The 15,665-nt window shown below is 43.7% G+C and overlaps 1 protein-coding gene across 3 annotated transcripts in view; it reads right to left on the reverse strand.

The window, feature by feature from the left end:
* LOC139280936 (SUN domain-containing protein 1-like) overlaps positions 1-15,665 on the reverse strand; it is a 94,708-nt gene that overhangs the window by 6,693 nt on the left and 72,350 nt on the right. For all 3 annotated transcript variants that reach the window (XM_070900748.1, XM_070900747.1, XM_070900749.1), the window contains one exon: positions 1,689-1,804. In XM_070900748.1, the coding sequence (XP_070756849.1) occupies positions 1,689-1,804 (116 nt within the window). The remainder of the gene's footprint in view (positions 1-1,688; positions 1,805-15,665) is intronic.

A 15,665-nucleotide genomic window follows, 5' to 3' on the forward strand; every position in this document is an offset into this window, starting at 1 on the left:
GTTGAACGATTGTCCACACAACACCGAAGGAGCTTCAACCAAGAAACTCACATCGCTGAGTCAATAAATGGATTGATATCTGCAAATGCAAATAACAGGGAGTAAACTGCCTTTAACTGGAATGATCTTTAATACAAAAAATCAGTCATGGAATTAAATTTTGTCCAAATCTAGATATTAATGGGATTCAATGGAATATTTTATGTACATAAGTTGCAATTCTTTTTTAAAGCCTTCCTTTGGAAAAGCAAGGTTTCTTAAAATTGTGACATGATCAATTTTGCTTATGGTCCAACAATAAAGCTTTCCTCCCATCTGGCTTACAGTTCGATTTGATCCAGTCAGATAGGTGTTGGAAATCAGGAGCTGCCGTTGTTTCTGAACCAGGCTTTCCAGGGTGGCTCAATGTTACTATAGGATGTTTTGCAAGGGATCCTGGGAAATTACGCCCCTAGAGGAATTCTGTGCAAGATCACCAAGTCAAAACTCCAGAGGACGATGGCCCTTCACGCTTTTGAAACTGTTCCAAAAGGCACTTCATGCAGATAAAGAAAATAGGTAAAAAGCACTAGTTACAGCTCTACAGTCTCCGACACGTGCACATTACAGGCCAGCCCTCCTTATATTTCTCAACACTGTGGCCAATCGGTTGAGGCAAGTGGCAGTTGGAAGAATTCTTACAATGAACAATGTTTCTAGAGATGATTATAGTGTATCCTCATTATAATGCCCACAGAATGTACAGCACAGAAACAGGCCATTGGGCCTAACTTGTCCATGAGCCTCCTCCCACCCCTCTTCACCTCACCCTATCAGCATCATTTTCTGTGCCTTTCATCTGCTTATTCAGCTTCCCCTTAAATACTCCTCCCAGCTGGTGCCACACAGCACAGGCTGCTCCGCGTCAGCGCCATTTGGTTTGAAAATGACAGGAACGGGGTCTTAAAAGAAGCGGCTGTGCGGCATCCCGTGTGGCCCCGACCTGCGAGGGAACATCTGCGGCAGGTCTGGGCCTTAAAAGGAGCATAGCACTCCAGGGAGCAGCGCGAGCTGGTGCAGGAGGGTGACCATAATCCATGTCGGTGATCGTTGAGGGCTGTGAGCGGGTCCCGAGGGAGGCGAGGGCCCAGGGGCAGCACAGGCCAGCCCAGTCTGCGATATGTGTGCGCACTAGGTCCGTGCAGCAGAGCAGGTCTCCAGTCGCCTTGGTTAACCCTTGCCACTGGACCAAGACCTCGCTCTGTCAAGCCCGTGTGGTGGCTGGTGTGCAACGGCCACCACACGTTAAAAATCCACGCACAGGCATCTTCCACCCTTCACGATGTAGTTCGGAATCTGGAATATTAGGCCCTTCATTGAAACACCTGTGAACTCATCCCTTTTTGGCATGAAAGCAAGTCATCCTCGATACAAGTGACCGTCTAAGAAGAAGTGCATCTATGCTATTCGCCTCAACTACTCCCTGTGGTAGCGAGTTCCACATCAGAAGTAAAGTTGCCACATTTATGAGCTGCATTTGTACAATTTTTCCTCCCAATGCTTTTATTATTTCTCAAACCACCTGAAATTCAGCTTGTGCACTACACTGCCTGAACTACACAACACATTGGTACATTAAAATGCAAGTTATCATATTCTGCACAAACTAATTACAAAGAAAACCTTGACTTATTTTCCAATCTACCTACCTGAATCACCACTCTAGGGGACTGAGAGAAATACCAAAGTGGAACTCCAAAAAGGCTCATCACAGCTGTTGCAGTCTCATAGGTTTCAGAACAACGCGTGCTCAAGATGCTGCCACCTGGAAAGAAGATGACATGCAGTTCATGATGGTGGAACTCTACAGTACAAGCAATTTTTTTTTTATTTTTAAAGAAAGGTTTGAAAGTTCCAACCCATAATAACTACTCCTTGCCCAAGAAGTCCCAAAGACCTCAAATAGGACAACTGAGGTAGCCACCCAATTCGCCAGCACTAATTTGAGGTTGTGTGTAAAATTCAGCACATCGGAGGAACAGGACATGGGAGCAGAGTTTTGGATGAGCAGAAGTTTACGGGGGGTAAAGGATGGGAAGTGGACAACATGCAGTCAGAAGTTCAGATCGGGCTCAAGTAGGGCACACCAAAATGGTGCATAGTTTGAATGAGCCTGATCTAGCGCTTGGAGAGGGAATCAGTGATGAGGGCAGAGAGTTTGTGGCGGGGGCCAAATATGATGTTTAACTGGAGGAAATTGTAGCTCATCAAAGACGACGTCAGAAAAACTGTCTGGTAAGAGAGGCAGTGGAGGGGTTGAAAGGGGTGTTGGCAAGGTAGAGCTAGGTATTGTCAGCAAATAGGTGGTAGTTGACCCTATGTCTACTGATGATATTGGCAAGGAACAGCATGCAGATTGGGGGTGGGGGGAGGGGTGGGCAGGGGGCAGGAGAATAAATCCTGTGAGGACTCCAGAGGCAACAGTGCGGATGGGGGAAGAGTAACCATTGCTGGAGATGTTCTGGCGATGATTGGATAAATGAGTGGAACTAAATTGAGACCAAACCAAACCAGGGGAGCAACAGAGAGCACGGACCTGGTCGGGGGCGGAGCTGAGCGGAGCCAGGGGAATAAAGAGCGGGAGAGCGAGAGAGAGAGAAAAAAACAATCAAGGAGTGACATCACAGGACAGCAGGTAGGTGATTGGTTGGTGAGTATTAGTGTTTTTCTTTCTCTAGCTCGGCAGTGATTTAAACTAAGAGCTGGTGAACTATAACTATTAATTTAGTAACTTATCTAGTATAACAATAATAGTTTGAATAAAAACTTTAACTAATTAAATTAATTCAGGTTATCAAAAAACAAATGAATAAAAAACTCGAGATGGCTGGCAGGCCATGTGTCGGGACTGTAGTGTGTGGGAGTTTGTGGACAGCGAGACTGTTTCGGATTCCCACATCTGCAGGAAATGTCTGCCTTCAGTCGCTTCGGCTCAGAGTCATTGAGTTTGAGTGCGAGTTAGAGACACTCCCAAAACATAAGGGAGGGGGAGGAATTTCTGGATATTTTCACACCCCAGAGGAAGGCACAAGTTCAGGAAGGGGAGGGTGCAACTCTTAGGGAGCTGAGTAGCAGGGGATTTAGGGGAGGTTGAAAAGGAGGTCCCACAGTCACTGGTCATGTCCAATAGGTACAATATACTCGCTACCTGTGAGAACAAGACGACAGACAGCAGGGAGGACAGCCACAATACAGACCAAGGCACCGTGGCTCAGATGGCTGTCAGGGGGGTGGTTGCAGAAAAGAAATGTGGTAGTGATGGGGCATTCTATAATTAGGGGGATAGATAGCATCCTCTGTAGTCATGAACGAGAATCCCAAAAGGTATGTTGCCTACCTAGTGCCAGGGTAAGGGATATCGCGAGGCGGCTGGAGAGGAATTTGGAAAAGGAGGGGGTAAATCCAGTTATTGTGGTCCATGTTGGAACAAACTACATAGGTAGGAACAGGGAGGAGGTCCTTCTGAAGGAGTATCAGGAGTTAGGAGCTAAATTAAAAAGCAGGACCTTGAGAATAATCATCTCTGGATTAGTGCCTGAGCCACGTGCAAATTTACATAGGAACAGTCAGGTCAGGAGAATTAACACGTGGCTAAAGGGCTGGTATGGGCAAGAGGGCTTCCTTTTCATGGGACACTGGAACCAGTACTGGGGCAGGAAAGAGCTGTACTGATGGGACGGGCTCTGCCTGAACCGGGATGGGATCCGTGTCCTAGTGGAAAATAAGATAGGGGGAGGGATCTACAAAAAATGAAACCAGCCTAAATATAAACAAAACAGGAAAGGAGAACATAAAAAAAAGAGTAAAGTAAGGGAGGATATTGATGGCCAAGGAATAAAGAACAGGAGAGTAAAATGATGATTAAAATAATGTGAAATGAACGGCTATTAAAAATGCGTGAAACTGTCTGTACAGTAATGCACAGTGCCAGTAATAAAATAGGTGAGCTAGAGACAAGAAATAATAAGGGGAAGAAGTCACTGGTGGGCGTAGTCTATAGGCCCCCCTAACAGTAGCTACACTGTTGGACGGAGTATAAATAAAGAAATAATGGAGGCTTGCAATAATTATGGGCGATTTTAAACTTCATATTGATTGTACAACTCAAATTGGCTAAGGTAGTCTTTAGGAAGAGTTCATGGAGTATATCTGGGATGGTTTCCTTGAACAGTACGTTGCAGAACGAACCAGGGAGCAGGCTATCTTAGATCTGGTACAGTGTAATGAGACAGGATTAATAAATGATCTCATAGTAAAGGATTCTCCAGAAAAGAGTGATCATAGCATGGTTGAATTTCAAATTAAGTTGGAGGGTAAGAAAGTTCGATCTCAAACCAGTGTCCTGATCTTAAATAATGGCGATTACAAAAGGTATGAGGGCAGAGTTGCCTAAAGTGGACTGGGAAAATACATTAAAGTGCAAGACAGATGATAAACAGTGGCAGACATTTAAGGAGATATTTCATAACATAAGAACATAAGCAAATTTGTCAAATATGATTTCACTTTCATAAAACTATGCTGACTCTGCTTGATTGAATCATGCTTTTCCAAATGTCCCGAACTCCAGCATTTTCCCAACAGATGTTAGGCTAACTGGTCTATAGTTTCCTGCTTTTTGTTTGCCTCCTTTTTAAAAAAAAAAAAATAGGGGCGTTACATTTGCGGTTTTCCAATCTGTTGGGACTGCCCCGGAATCCAAGGAATTTTGGTAGATTACAACCAATGCATCCACTATCTCCGCAGCCAATTCTCAAGACCCTGGGATGGAAGCCATCAGGTCCAGGGGACTTGTCCGCCTTTAGTCCCATTATTTTACCTAGTACTACTTTATTAGTGATAGTGATTGTATTAAGTTCCTCTCTACCTATAGCCCTTGATTATCCACTATTGGGATGTTTTTATTGTCTTCTACCATTAAGACCGATACAAAATATTTGTTCAACGTCTCTGCCAATTCCCTGTTCTCCATTCTTAATTCCCAATTCCCCAGTCTCATCCTCCAGGGAACCAACGTTTACTTTAGCCACTCTCTTTCTATTTATGTACCTGTAGAAAATCTTACTGTTTTTATATTTTGTGCTAGTTTACTTTCATAATCTATCTTCCCTCTTTTAATCAATCATTTATTCAGTTGTTCTCTGCTGGCTGTTAAAAATTTCCCAATCCTCTGGCCTCCCACTTGTCTTGGACACATTGTATGCCTTTGTTTTCAATTTGATACCATCCCTTATTTCCTTAGTTAGCCACGGATGGTTATCCCTTCTCTTAGTCTTTCCTTCTCATTGGGATATATTTTTGTTGTGAGTTATGAAATATCTGCCACTCTCATCAACCGTCCCATTCTTTAGTCTATTTTCCCAGTCCACTTTAGCCAACTCTGCCCTCACACCTTTGTAATCTCCTTTATTTGAGAAGGGAGAACAATCCGTGGTTAACTAAGGAAGTAAAGGATGGTATCAAATTGAAAACAATGACAAAGTGCTGCACTATAGACCAGAGGGACCCGGGGTCTTTGTGCATGAAACACAAAAAGTTAGAATGCAAATATTCAGGAAGGCAAATGGAATGTTGGCCTTTATTGCAAGGGGGATAGAGTATAAAAGCAGAGAAGTCCTGCTACAACTGTACAGGGTATTGGTGGGGCCACATCTGTAGTACTGTGTACAGTTTTGGTTTCCGTATTTAAGGAAGCTGAGTCCATGATCAGATCAGCCATGATCTTATTAAATGACTCGAGGGGCCAGGTTTCTATTTCTTGTGTTGTTCTACAAAGTTGCCAAGATTAGTGGGAGGCCAGAGGATTGGGATTTTTTTTTAAACCAGCAAAGGTTAAAAATATAATAGAGGGAAGATAGATTATGAGAGTAAGAAACATAAAAACAGATAGTAAGAGCTTCTACAGGTATATAAAGAGAGTGTAGTTAAAGTAAACGTTGGTCCCTTAGAAGAGGAGACTGAGGAATTTATAATGGGGAACAGGGAAATGGCAGAGACGTTGAACAAATATTTTGTATCGGTCTTCACGGTAGAAGACACTAAAAACATCCCAATAATAGGTAATCAAGAGGCTACAGAAAAAGTAATCAATAAAATAATGGGACTAAAGGTGGACAAATCCCCTAGACCTGATGGCCTGCATCCTGGGTCTTAAAAGAAGTGGCTGCAGAGATAGTGGATGCATTAGTTGTAATCTACCAAAATTCCCTGGATTCTGGAGAGGTCCCAGGGGATTGGAAAACTGCAAATATAACACCCATATTTAAAAAAGGCGGCAGTCAAAAAGCAGGAAACTATAGATCAGTTAGCCGAACATCTGTGGTTGGAAAAATGCTGGAGTCCATTACTAAGGAAGCAGTCGCAGGACATTTTGAAAAGCATAATACAGTCAAGCAGAGTCAGCATGGTTTTATGAAAGGGACATAATGTTTGACAAATTTGCCAGAGTTCTTTTGAGGATGTAACGAACAGGGTGGATAAGGGGGAAACCAGTGGATGTGATGTATTTGGATTTCCAGGAGGCATTCATAGCAAATTTGCTGATACAAAAGTGGGTGGGAAACAAGTTCTGAGGAGGACACACAAAATCTGCCATGGGATATAGACAGGTTAAGTGAGTGGACAAACATTTAGCAGAGTACAATGTGGGAAAGTGTGAGGTTATCCACTTTAGCAGGAAAAATAAAAAAACAAATTATTTAAATGGAGAGAAATTACAAAATGCTGTGATGTATTTGGAATTCCAGAAAGCATTTGACAAGGTGCCACATAAAAGGTTACTGCACAAGATAAAAGTTCACGGAGTTGGGGGTAATATATTAGCATGGATCGAGGATTAGCTAACGACCAGAAAACAGAGTTGGGATAAATGGTTCATTCTCTGGTTGGCAATCAGTAAGAACATAATAACACAAGAATTAGGAACAGGAGTAGGCCATCTAGCCCCTCGAGCCTGCTCCGCCATTCAACAAGATCATGGCTGATCTGGCCGTGGACTCAGCTCCACTTGCCCGCCCGCTCCCCATAACCCTTAATTCCCTTATTGGCTAAAAATCTATCTATCTTGACTTGAATACATTCAATGAGCTAGCCTCAACTGCTTCCTTGGGCAGAGAATTCCACAGATTCACAACCCTCTGGGAGAAGAAATTCCTTCTCAACTCGGTTTTAAATTGGCTCCCCCGTATTTTGAGGTTGTGCCCCCTAGTTCTAGTCTCCCCGACCATTGGAAACAACCTCTCTGCCTCTATCTTGTCTATCCCTTTCATTATTTTAAATGTTTCTATAAGTTCACCCCTCATCCTTCTGAACTCCAACGAATAAAGACCCAGTCTACTCAATCTATCATCATAAGGTAACCCCCTCATCTCTGGAATCAGCCTAGTGAATCGTCTCTGTACCCCCTCCAAAGCCAGTATATCCTTCCTTAAGTGTGACCAAAACTGCACGCAGTACTCCAGGTGTGGCCTCACCAATACCCTGTACAGTTGCAGCAGGACCTCCCTGCTTTTGTACTCCATCCCTCTCGCAATGAAGGCCAACATTCCATTCGCCTTCCTGATTACCTGCTGCACCTGCAAACTAACTTTCGTGCACAAGGACCCCCAGGCCCCTCTGCACCGCAGCATGTTATAATTTCTCCCCATTCAAATAATATTCCCTTTTACTGTTTTTTTCCCCCATAAGGTGGATGACCTCACACTTTCCGACATTGTATTCCATCTGCCAAACCTTAGCCCATTCGCTTAACCTATCCAAATCTCTTTGCAGCATTTCTGTGTCCTCTTCACAACCCGCTTTCACACTAATCTTTGTGTCATCTGCAAATTTTGTTACACTACACTCTGTCCCCTCTTCCAAGTCATCTATGTATATTGTAAACAGTTGTGGTCCCAGCACCGATCCGTGGCACACCACTAACCACCGATTTCCAACCCGAAAAGGACCCATTTATCCCGACTCTCTGCTTTCTGTTAGCCAGCCAATTCTCGATCCATGCTAGTACATTTCCTCTGACTACGCGTACCTTTATCTTCTGCAGTAACCTTTTGTGTGCCACCTTATCGAATGCCTTTTGGAAATCTAAATACACCACATCCATCGGTACACCTCTATCCACCATGCTCGTTATATCCTCAAATAATTCCAGTAAATTAGTTAAACATGATTTCCCCTTCATGAATCCATGTTGCGCCTGCTTGATTGCACTATTCCTATCTAGATGTCCCGCTATTTCTTCCTTAATGATAGTTTCAAGCATTTTCCCCACTACAGATGTTAAACTAACCGGCCTATAGTTACCTGCCTTTTGTCTGCCCCCTTTTTTTTTTTTAAAAAACAGAGGCGTTGCATTAGCTGCTTACCAATACGCTGGTACCTCCCCAGAGTCCAGAGAATTTTGATTATGACGAATGCATCTGCTATAACTTCCACCATCTCTTTTAATACCCTGGGATGCATTTCATCAGGACCAGGGGACTTGTCTACCTTGAGTCCCATTAGCCTGTCCAGCACTAGCCCCCTAGTGATAGTGATTGTCTCAAGGTCCTCCCTTCCCACATTCCCGTGACCAGCAACATACTGTTCGAAGAAACAATCCCATATGCACTCTATGAATTCCTCCTCCAGGCTACCCCGTGCGATTTGATTTGACCAATCGATATGTTGGTTAAAATTCCCCATGACTACTACCGTTCCTTTTTCACATGCCTCCATTATTCCCTTGATTATTGCCCGCCCCACCGTGAAGTTATTATTTGGGGGCCTATAAACTACACCCACCAGTGACTTTTTCCCCTTACTATCTCTAATCTCCACCCACAATGATTCAACATTTTGTTCATTAGAGCCAATAGCGTCTCTCACAACTGCCCTAATATCATCCTTTATTAACAGAGCTACCCCACCTCCTTTCCCTTCTTGTCTATCTTTCTGAATCGTCAGAAACCCCTGTATGTTTAATTCCCAGTCTTGACCACCCTGCAACCACGTTTCTGTAATGGCCACCAAATCATACCCATTTGTAATGATTTGTGCCGTCAACTCATTTACTTTATTTCGAATGCTGCGTGCGTTTAGGTAGAGTGTTTTAATACTCGTTTTTAAACCATGATTTTTAGTTTTGACCCCTCCTGCAGCCCTTTTATATTCAGTGGCCCTTTTTGTTTTTTGCTTTGGGTTTCTCTGCCCTCCACTTTTACTCATCTCCTTTCTGTCTTTTGTTTTTGTCTCCTTTTTGTTTCCCTTTGTCTCCCTGCATTGGTTCCCATCCCCCTGCCATATTAGTTTAACTCCTCCCCAACAGCACTAGCAAACACTCCCCCTAGGACATTGGTTCTGGTCCTGCCCAGGTGCAGACCGTCCGGTTTGTACTGGTCCCACCTCCCCCAGAACCGGTTCCAATGCCCCAAGAATTTGAATCCCTCCCTGCTGCACCACTGCTCAAGCCACGTGTTCATCTGAGCTATCCTGCGATTCCTACTCTGACTAGCACGTGGCACTGGTAGCAATCCTGAGATTACTACTTTTGAGGTTCTACTTTTTAAATTTAGCTCCTAGCTCCTTAAATTCGTCTCGTAGGACCTCATCCCTTTTTTTTTAAACCTATATCGTTGGTACCGATGTGCACCACGACAACTGGCTGTTCACCCTCCCTTTTCAGAATGTCCTGCACCCGCTCAGAGACATCCTTGACCCTTGCACCAGGGAGGCAACATACCATCCTGGAGTCTCGGTTGCGGCCGCAGAAACGCCTATCTATTCCCCTTACAATCGAATCCCCTATCACTATCGCTCTCCCACTCTTTTTCCTGCCCTCCTGTGCAGCAGAGCCAGCCACGGTGTCATGAACTTGGCTACTGCTGCCCTCCCCTGATGAGTCATCCCCCTCAACAGTACTCAAAACAGTGCATCTGTTTTGCAGGGGGATGACCGCAGGGGACCCCTGCACTACCTTCCTTGCACTGCTCTTCCTGCTGGTCTTCCATTCCCTAGCTGGCTGTGGACCCTTCACCTGTGGTAAGACTAACTCGCTACACGTGCTACTCACGTCATTCTCAGCATCGTGGATGCTCCAGAGTGAATCCACTCTCAGCCGCAGGGATCAGTGCTGGGACCCCAACTATTTACAATCTATATTAACGACTTGGAGGAAGGGACTGAGTGTAACATGGCCAAGTTTGCAGACGATACAAAAGTGGGAGGAAAAGCAATGTGTGAGGATACAAAAAATCTGCAGAATGACAGACAGGCTAAGTGAGTGGGCAAAAATTTGGCAGATGGAGTATAATGTTGGAAAGTGTGAGGACATGCACTTCGGCAGAAAAAAAAAAATCAAAGAGCAAGTTATTATTTAAATGGAGAAAGATTGCAAAGTGCTTTGGTATAGCGGGACCTGGGGGTACTTATGCATGAAACACAAAAGGATAGTGTGCAGGTACAACAAGAGATCAGGAAGACCATTGGTATCTTGGCCTTTACGCAAAAGGGATGGAGTATAAAAGCAAGGAAGTCTTGTTACAGTTATACAGGGTATTAATGAGGCCACACCTGGAATACTGCGTGCAGTTTTGGTTTCCATATTTACGAAAGGATATACTTGCTTTGGAGGCAATTCAGAGAAGGTTCACTAGGTTGATTCCAGAGATGAGGGGGTTGAATTATGAGGAAAGGTTGAGTAGGTTGGGCCTCCACTCATTGGAATTCAGAATCAAAATGTGTAAGATTACGAGGGGGCATGTCAAGGTGGATGCAGAGAGGATGTTTCTACTAATGGGGGAGACTAGAAATAGAGGGCATGATCTTAGAATAAGGAGTCACCTATTTAAAACTGAGATAAGGAGAAATTGCTTCTGAAGGTTGTAAATCTGTGGAATTCGCTGCCTCAGAGAGCTGTGTAAGCTGGGACGTTGAATAAATTTAAGACAGAAATAGACAGTTTCTTAAACGATAAGGGGATAAGGGGTTATAGGGAGCGGGCAGGGAAGTGGAGCTGACGCCATGATCAGATCAGCCATGATCTTATTGAATGGTGGAGCAGGCTTGAGGGGCTGTATGGCCTACTCCTGCTCCTATTTATGTTTTTATGTTAGTACAGAGGGACCTGGGGGTCCTTGTCTATGAAACACAAAAAAGTTTGTATGCAGGTACAGCAATAAATCAGGAAGGCAAATGGAATGTCAGCTAATGTTCTGGTAAAGGTTCATCAACCTGAAACGTTAACTCGGTTTCTCTCTCCACAGACGCTGCCCGACCTGCTGCTTTTATTTCAGAATCCAGCAGCAGCAGTATTTTGATTCTGGAATAGAGGTTTATGCTGATTGAATTAGATATGGAAAGATAGGGAGCATAAACACCAGCATGGACTGGTTGGGCCGAATGGCCTGTTTCTGTATGTATATCTTATGTAATCCTATGTAAAACCAAGACAGTCAGCCAGAGATGGAAAATGGAGGAGAGGCATTGGAGAAGGTTGGCGTGATCGACCGTGTAAAAGGCTATAGAGGGGCTATTGAGGTGCATTGCACCACGGTCACAAACAAAGACGATGTCTTTTGTGATTGTGGTTTGAGATATTTAGGTACTTTACGAGCAGCTTGAAAGATTTTTATGGCTCACTCATAATTTTTTTTTTTTTAAATGAACATTTTTCTTAAAATGTCTTCCAGATGGATAGTGCACACGGCATCAATAGTTTGACTGTGACTCAAGATGTACAGGTAGAGGTCTATACCTGGCACACTGTTAGTTCGCCAGATATATCACACAATACAGTACAACATTTTGGTAGCTCAGGCAGTTTGTGGAAGATCCCACATCATGCAATTGCCAAGTTACTGATTCAAACAATTACTCCCAAATACATTTGTCACTAACAGAGTGCAAATTTCAGTCACATCATCTTTGCTGAAAAGCCACAACAAAAGATAACTCTTCCGAGCAAGTTTTTGTTTTTAAAATTTCCAGCTGAATAGATTTGTAGCTACTTCCATTTCCTGTTGAACCTATTTATTCGCAGTCTTTTTGCATTCTGGTTTCCCTATTCAAAACATCCGAATGTTACAGATCTGAATGTAGCGCTCGAGGAAGTTACACCTGGTGCACAGGGGCCATCGGCAGTGTGGCATGTTAACGAACACCACAGAGTCGGGATAAATGGGTCATTTTCCAGTTGTCAAAGTGACTAGTGGGGTGCCGCAGGGATCGGTGCTGGGACCTCAACTATTTACGATCTATAGTAATGACTTGGATGAAGGGATCGAGTGTACTGTGGCCAAGTTTGCTGATGATACAAAGTTGGGTGGGAAAGCAAATTGTGAGGACAAAAAAATCTGCAAAGGAATATAGACATGCTAAGTGAGTGGGCAAAAATTTGGCAGATGGAGTATAATGTGGAAAAATGTAAAGTTATCCAATTTGGCAGAAATAATAGAAAAGCAAATTATAATTTAAATGGAGAAAAATTGCAAAATGCTGCAGGAGACCCCGACCTGGGGGTACTTGTGCATGAAACACAAAAAGTTAGTATGCAGGTACAGCAAGTAATCAGGAAGACAAATGCAATGTTGGCCTTTATTGCAAGGGGGAATAGAGTATAGAAACATAGAAAATAGGTGCAGGGGTAGGCCATTGGCCCTTCGAGCCTGCACCACCATTCAAGATGATCATGGCTGATCATGCAACTTCAGTACCCCACTCCTGCCTTCTCTCCATACCCCTTGATCCCTTCAGCCGAAAGGGCCATATCTAACTATCTCTTGAATATATCCAATAAACTGGCATCAACAACTCTCTGCAGTAGGGAATTCCACAGGTTAACAACTCTGAGTGAAGAAGTTTCTCCTCATCTCAGTCCTGAATGGTCTACCCCTTATCCTAAGACTGTGTCCCCTGGTTCTGGACTTCCCCATCATTGGGAACATTCTTCCCGCATCTAACCTGTCCAGTCCCGTCAGAATCTTGTACGTTTCTATGAGATCCCCTCTCATCCTTCTAAACTCCAGTGTATAAAGGCCCAGTTGATCCAGTCTCTCCTCATATGTCAGTCCCGCCATCCCAGGAATCAGTCTGGTGAACCTTCGCTGCATTCCCTCAATAGCAAGAACGTCCTTCCTCAGATTAGACCAAAACTGAACACAATATTCCAGGTGAGGCTTCACCAAGGCCCTGTACAACTGCAGTAAGACCTCCCTGCTCCTATACTCAAATCCCCTAACTATGAAGGCCAACATACCATTTGTCTTCTTCACCGCCTGCTGTACCTGTATGCCAACTTTCAATGACTGATGAACCATGACAGCCAGGTCTCCCCCTTTCCTAATCTGCCGCCATTCAGATAATATTCTGCCTTCGTGTTTTTGCCCCCAAAGTGGATAACCTCACATTTATCCACATTATACTGCATCTGCCATGCATTTGCCCACTTACCTAACCTGTCCAAATCACCCTGCAGCCTCTTAGCCTCCTCCTCACAGCTCACACCGACACCCAGTTTAGTGTCATCTGCAAACTTGGAGATATTAAACTCAATTCCTTCATCCAAATCATTAATGTATATTGTAAAGAGCTGGGGTCCCAGCACGGAGCCCTGCAGTACTCCACTAGTCACTGCCTGCCATTCTGAAAAGGACCCGTTTATCCCGACTCTCTGCTTCCTGTCTGCCAACCAGTTTTCTATCCACATCAGTACATTACCCCCAATATCATGTGTTTTGATTTTGCACACCAATCTCTTGTGTGGGATCTTGTCAAAAGCCTTTTGAAAGACCAAATACACCACATCCACTGGTTCTCCCTTGTCCACTCTACTAGTTACATCCTCAAAAATTCTAGAAGATTTGTCAAGCTTTCCCCTTCATAAATCCGAAATGCTGACTTGGACCGATCCTGTCACTGCTTTCCAAATGCGCTGCTATTTCATCTTTAATAATTGATTCCAACATTTTCCCCACTACTGATGTCAGGCTAACCGGTCAATAATTACCCGTTTTCTCTCTCCCTCCTTTTTTAAAAAGTGGTGTTACATTAGCTACCCTCCAGTCCATAGGAACTGATCCACAGTCGATAAGACTGTTGGAAAATGATCACCAATGTATCCACTATTTCTAGGGCCACTTCCTTAAATACTCTGGGATGGAGACTATCATGCCCCGGGGATTTATCGGCCTTCAATCCCATCAATTTCTCTAACACAATTTCCTGCTTTTTAAGGATATCCTTCAGTTCCTCCTTTTCGCTAGACCCTCGGTCCCCTAGTATTTCCGGAACGTTATTTGTGTCTTCCTTCGTGAAAACAGAACCAAAGTATTTGTTCAACTGGTACGCCATTTCTTTGTTCCCCATTATAAATTCACCTGAACCTGACAACAAGGGACCTACATTTGTTTTCACTAATCTTTTTCACCGCATATCTGTAGAAGCTTTTGCTGTCAGTTTTTATGTTCCCAGAAAGCTTCCTCTCATAGTCTATTTCCCCCCTCCTAATTAAACCCTTTGTCCTTCTCTGCTGTATTACAAAATTCTCCCAGTCCTCAGGTTTGCGGCTTTTTCTGGCCAATTTATATGCTGCTTCTTTGGATAACGTCTTGCTACAAGTGTACAGGGTATTGGTGAGGCCACACCTGGAGTACTGTGTACAGTTTTGGTCTCCATATTTAAGGAAGGGCATACTTGCATTGGAGGTTGTTCAGAGAAGGCTCACTAGGTTGATTCCGGCGATGAGGGGGTTGATTTATGAAGATAGATTGAGCCTATACGCATTGGAATTCAGAAGAATGAGAGATGATCTTATTGAAACATGTAAGATAATGAGGGGGTTCGACAAGGCGGCTAGAGAGGATATTTCTACTCAGAGGAAACTAAAACTAGGGGACAGTCTCAGAACAAGGGTCCGCCAATTTAAAATTGAGACGAGGAGAAATTTCTTCTCAGAGGGTTGCAAATCTGTGGAATTCTCTACCCCAGAGAGCTGTGGAGGCTGGGTCATTGAATATATTTAAGGTGGAGATAGACAGATTTTTGAACGATAAGGGAGTAAAGGTTATGGGAAGCGGGCAGGGAAGTGGAGCTGAGTCCATGATCAGATCAGCCATGATCTTATTGAATGGCGGAGCAGGCTCGAGGGACCAAATGGCCTACTCCTGCTCCTATTTTTTATGTTCTTAAATACCTGCAACTGTTAAATCAGTGCTGCTGTGGCTATTTATGATCGCTACTTCTCCAAAATAGATTAGGAAACACTAGACATGCAATGCTCATACCCCAGCCTCGGCACAGGTTTAATTACTGGATTGGTTGAGTACATCTGATGATAAATCACTTGCTCTTGTAACCAGTTTGTATGGTTGTGGAGATTGAATGGAATCCAAATTGAAGCAAAGTGATGCATCACTTCCTTTTGCCATGAGGTCACATTTCCAGAAAAGTTCCCATCAAATAATTTAATTCAAACCACAAAGCAATTTAATCCTTTGCCCGTTTTAAATCACTACATAAGCACAGCAAGAGTCGGTCATAAATGTGCAGATTTACTGGTTTCTTTTTCAATTAAAGAATGTATCGCTTGACAAAAAATGATTGAACAGGGTTATTTCATGACAGGAACTGACAGTACCAAACCCTTGCTCAGA

Source organism: Pristiophorus japonicus, chromosome 15 (assembly GCF_044704955.1).
Source record: "Pristiophorus japonicus isolate sPriJap1 chromosome 15, sPriJap1.hap1, whole genome shotgun sequence".
In the NCBI taxonomy this organism is placed as follows: domain Eukaryota; kingdom Metazoa; phylum Chordata; class Chondrichthyes; family Pristiophoridae; genus Pristiophorus; species Pristiophorus japonicus.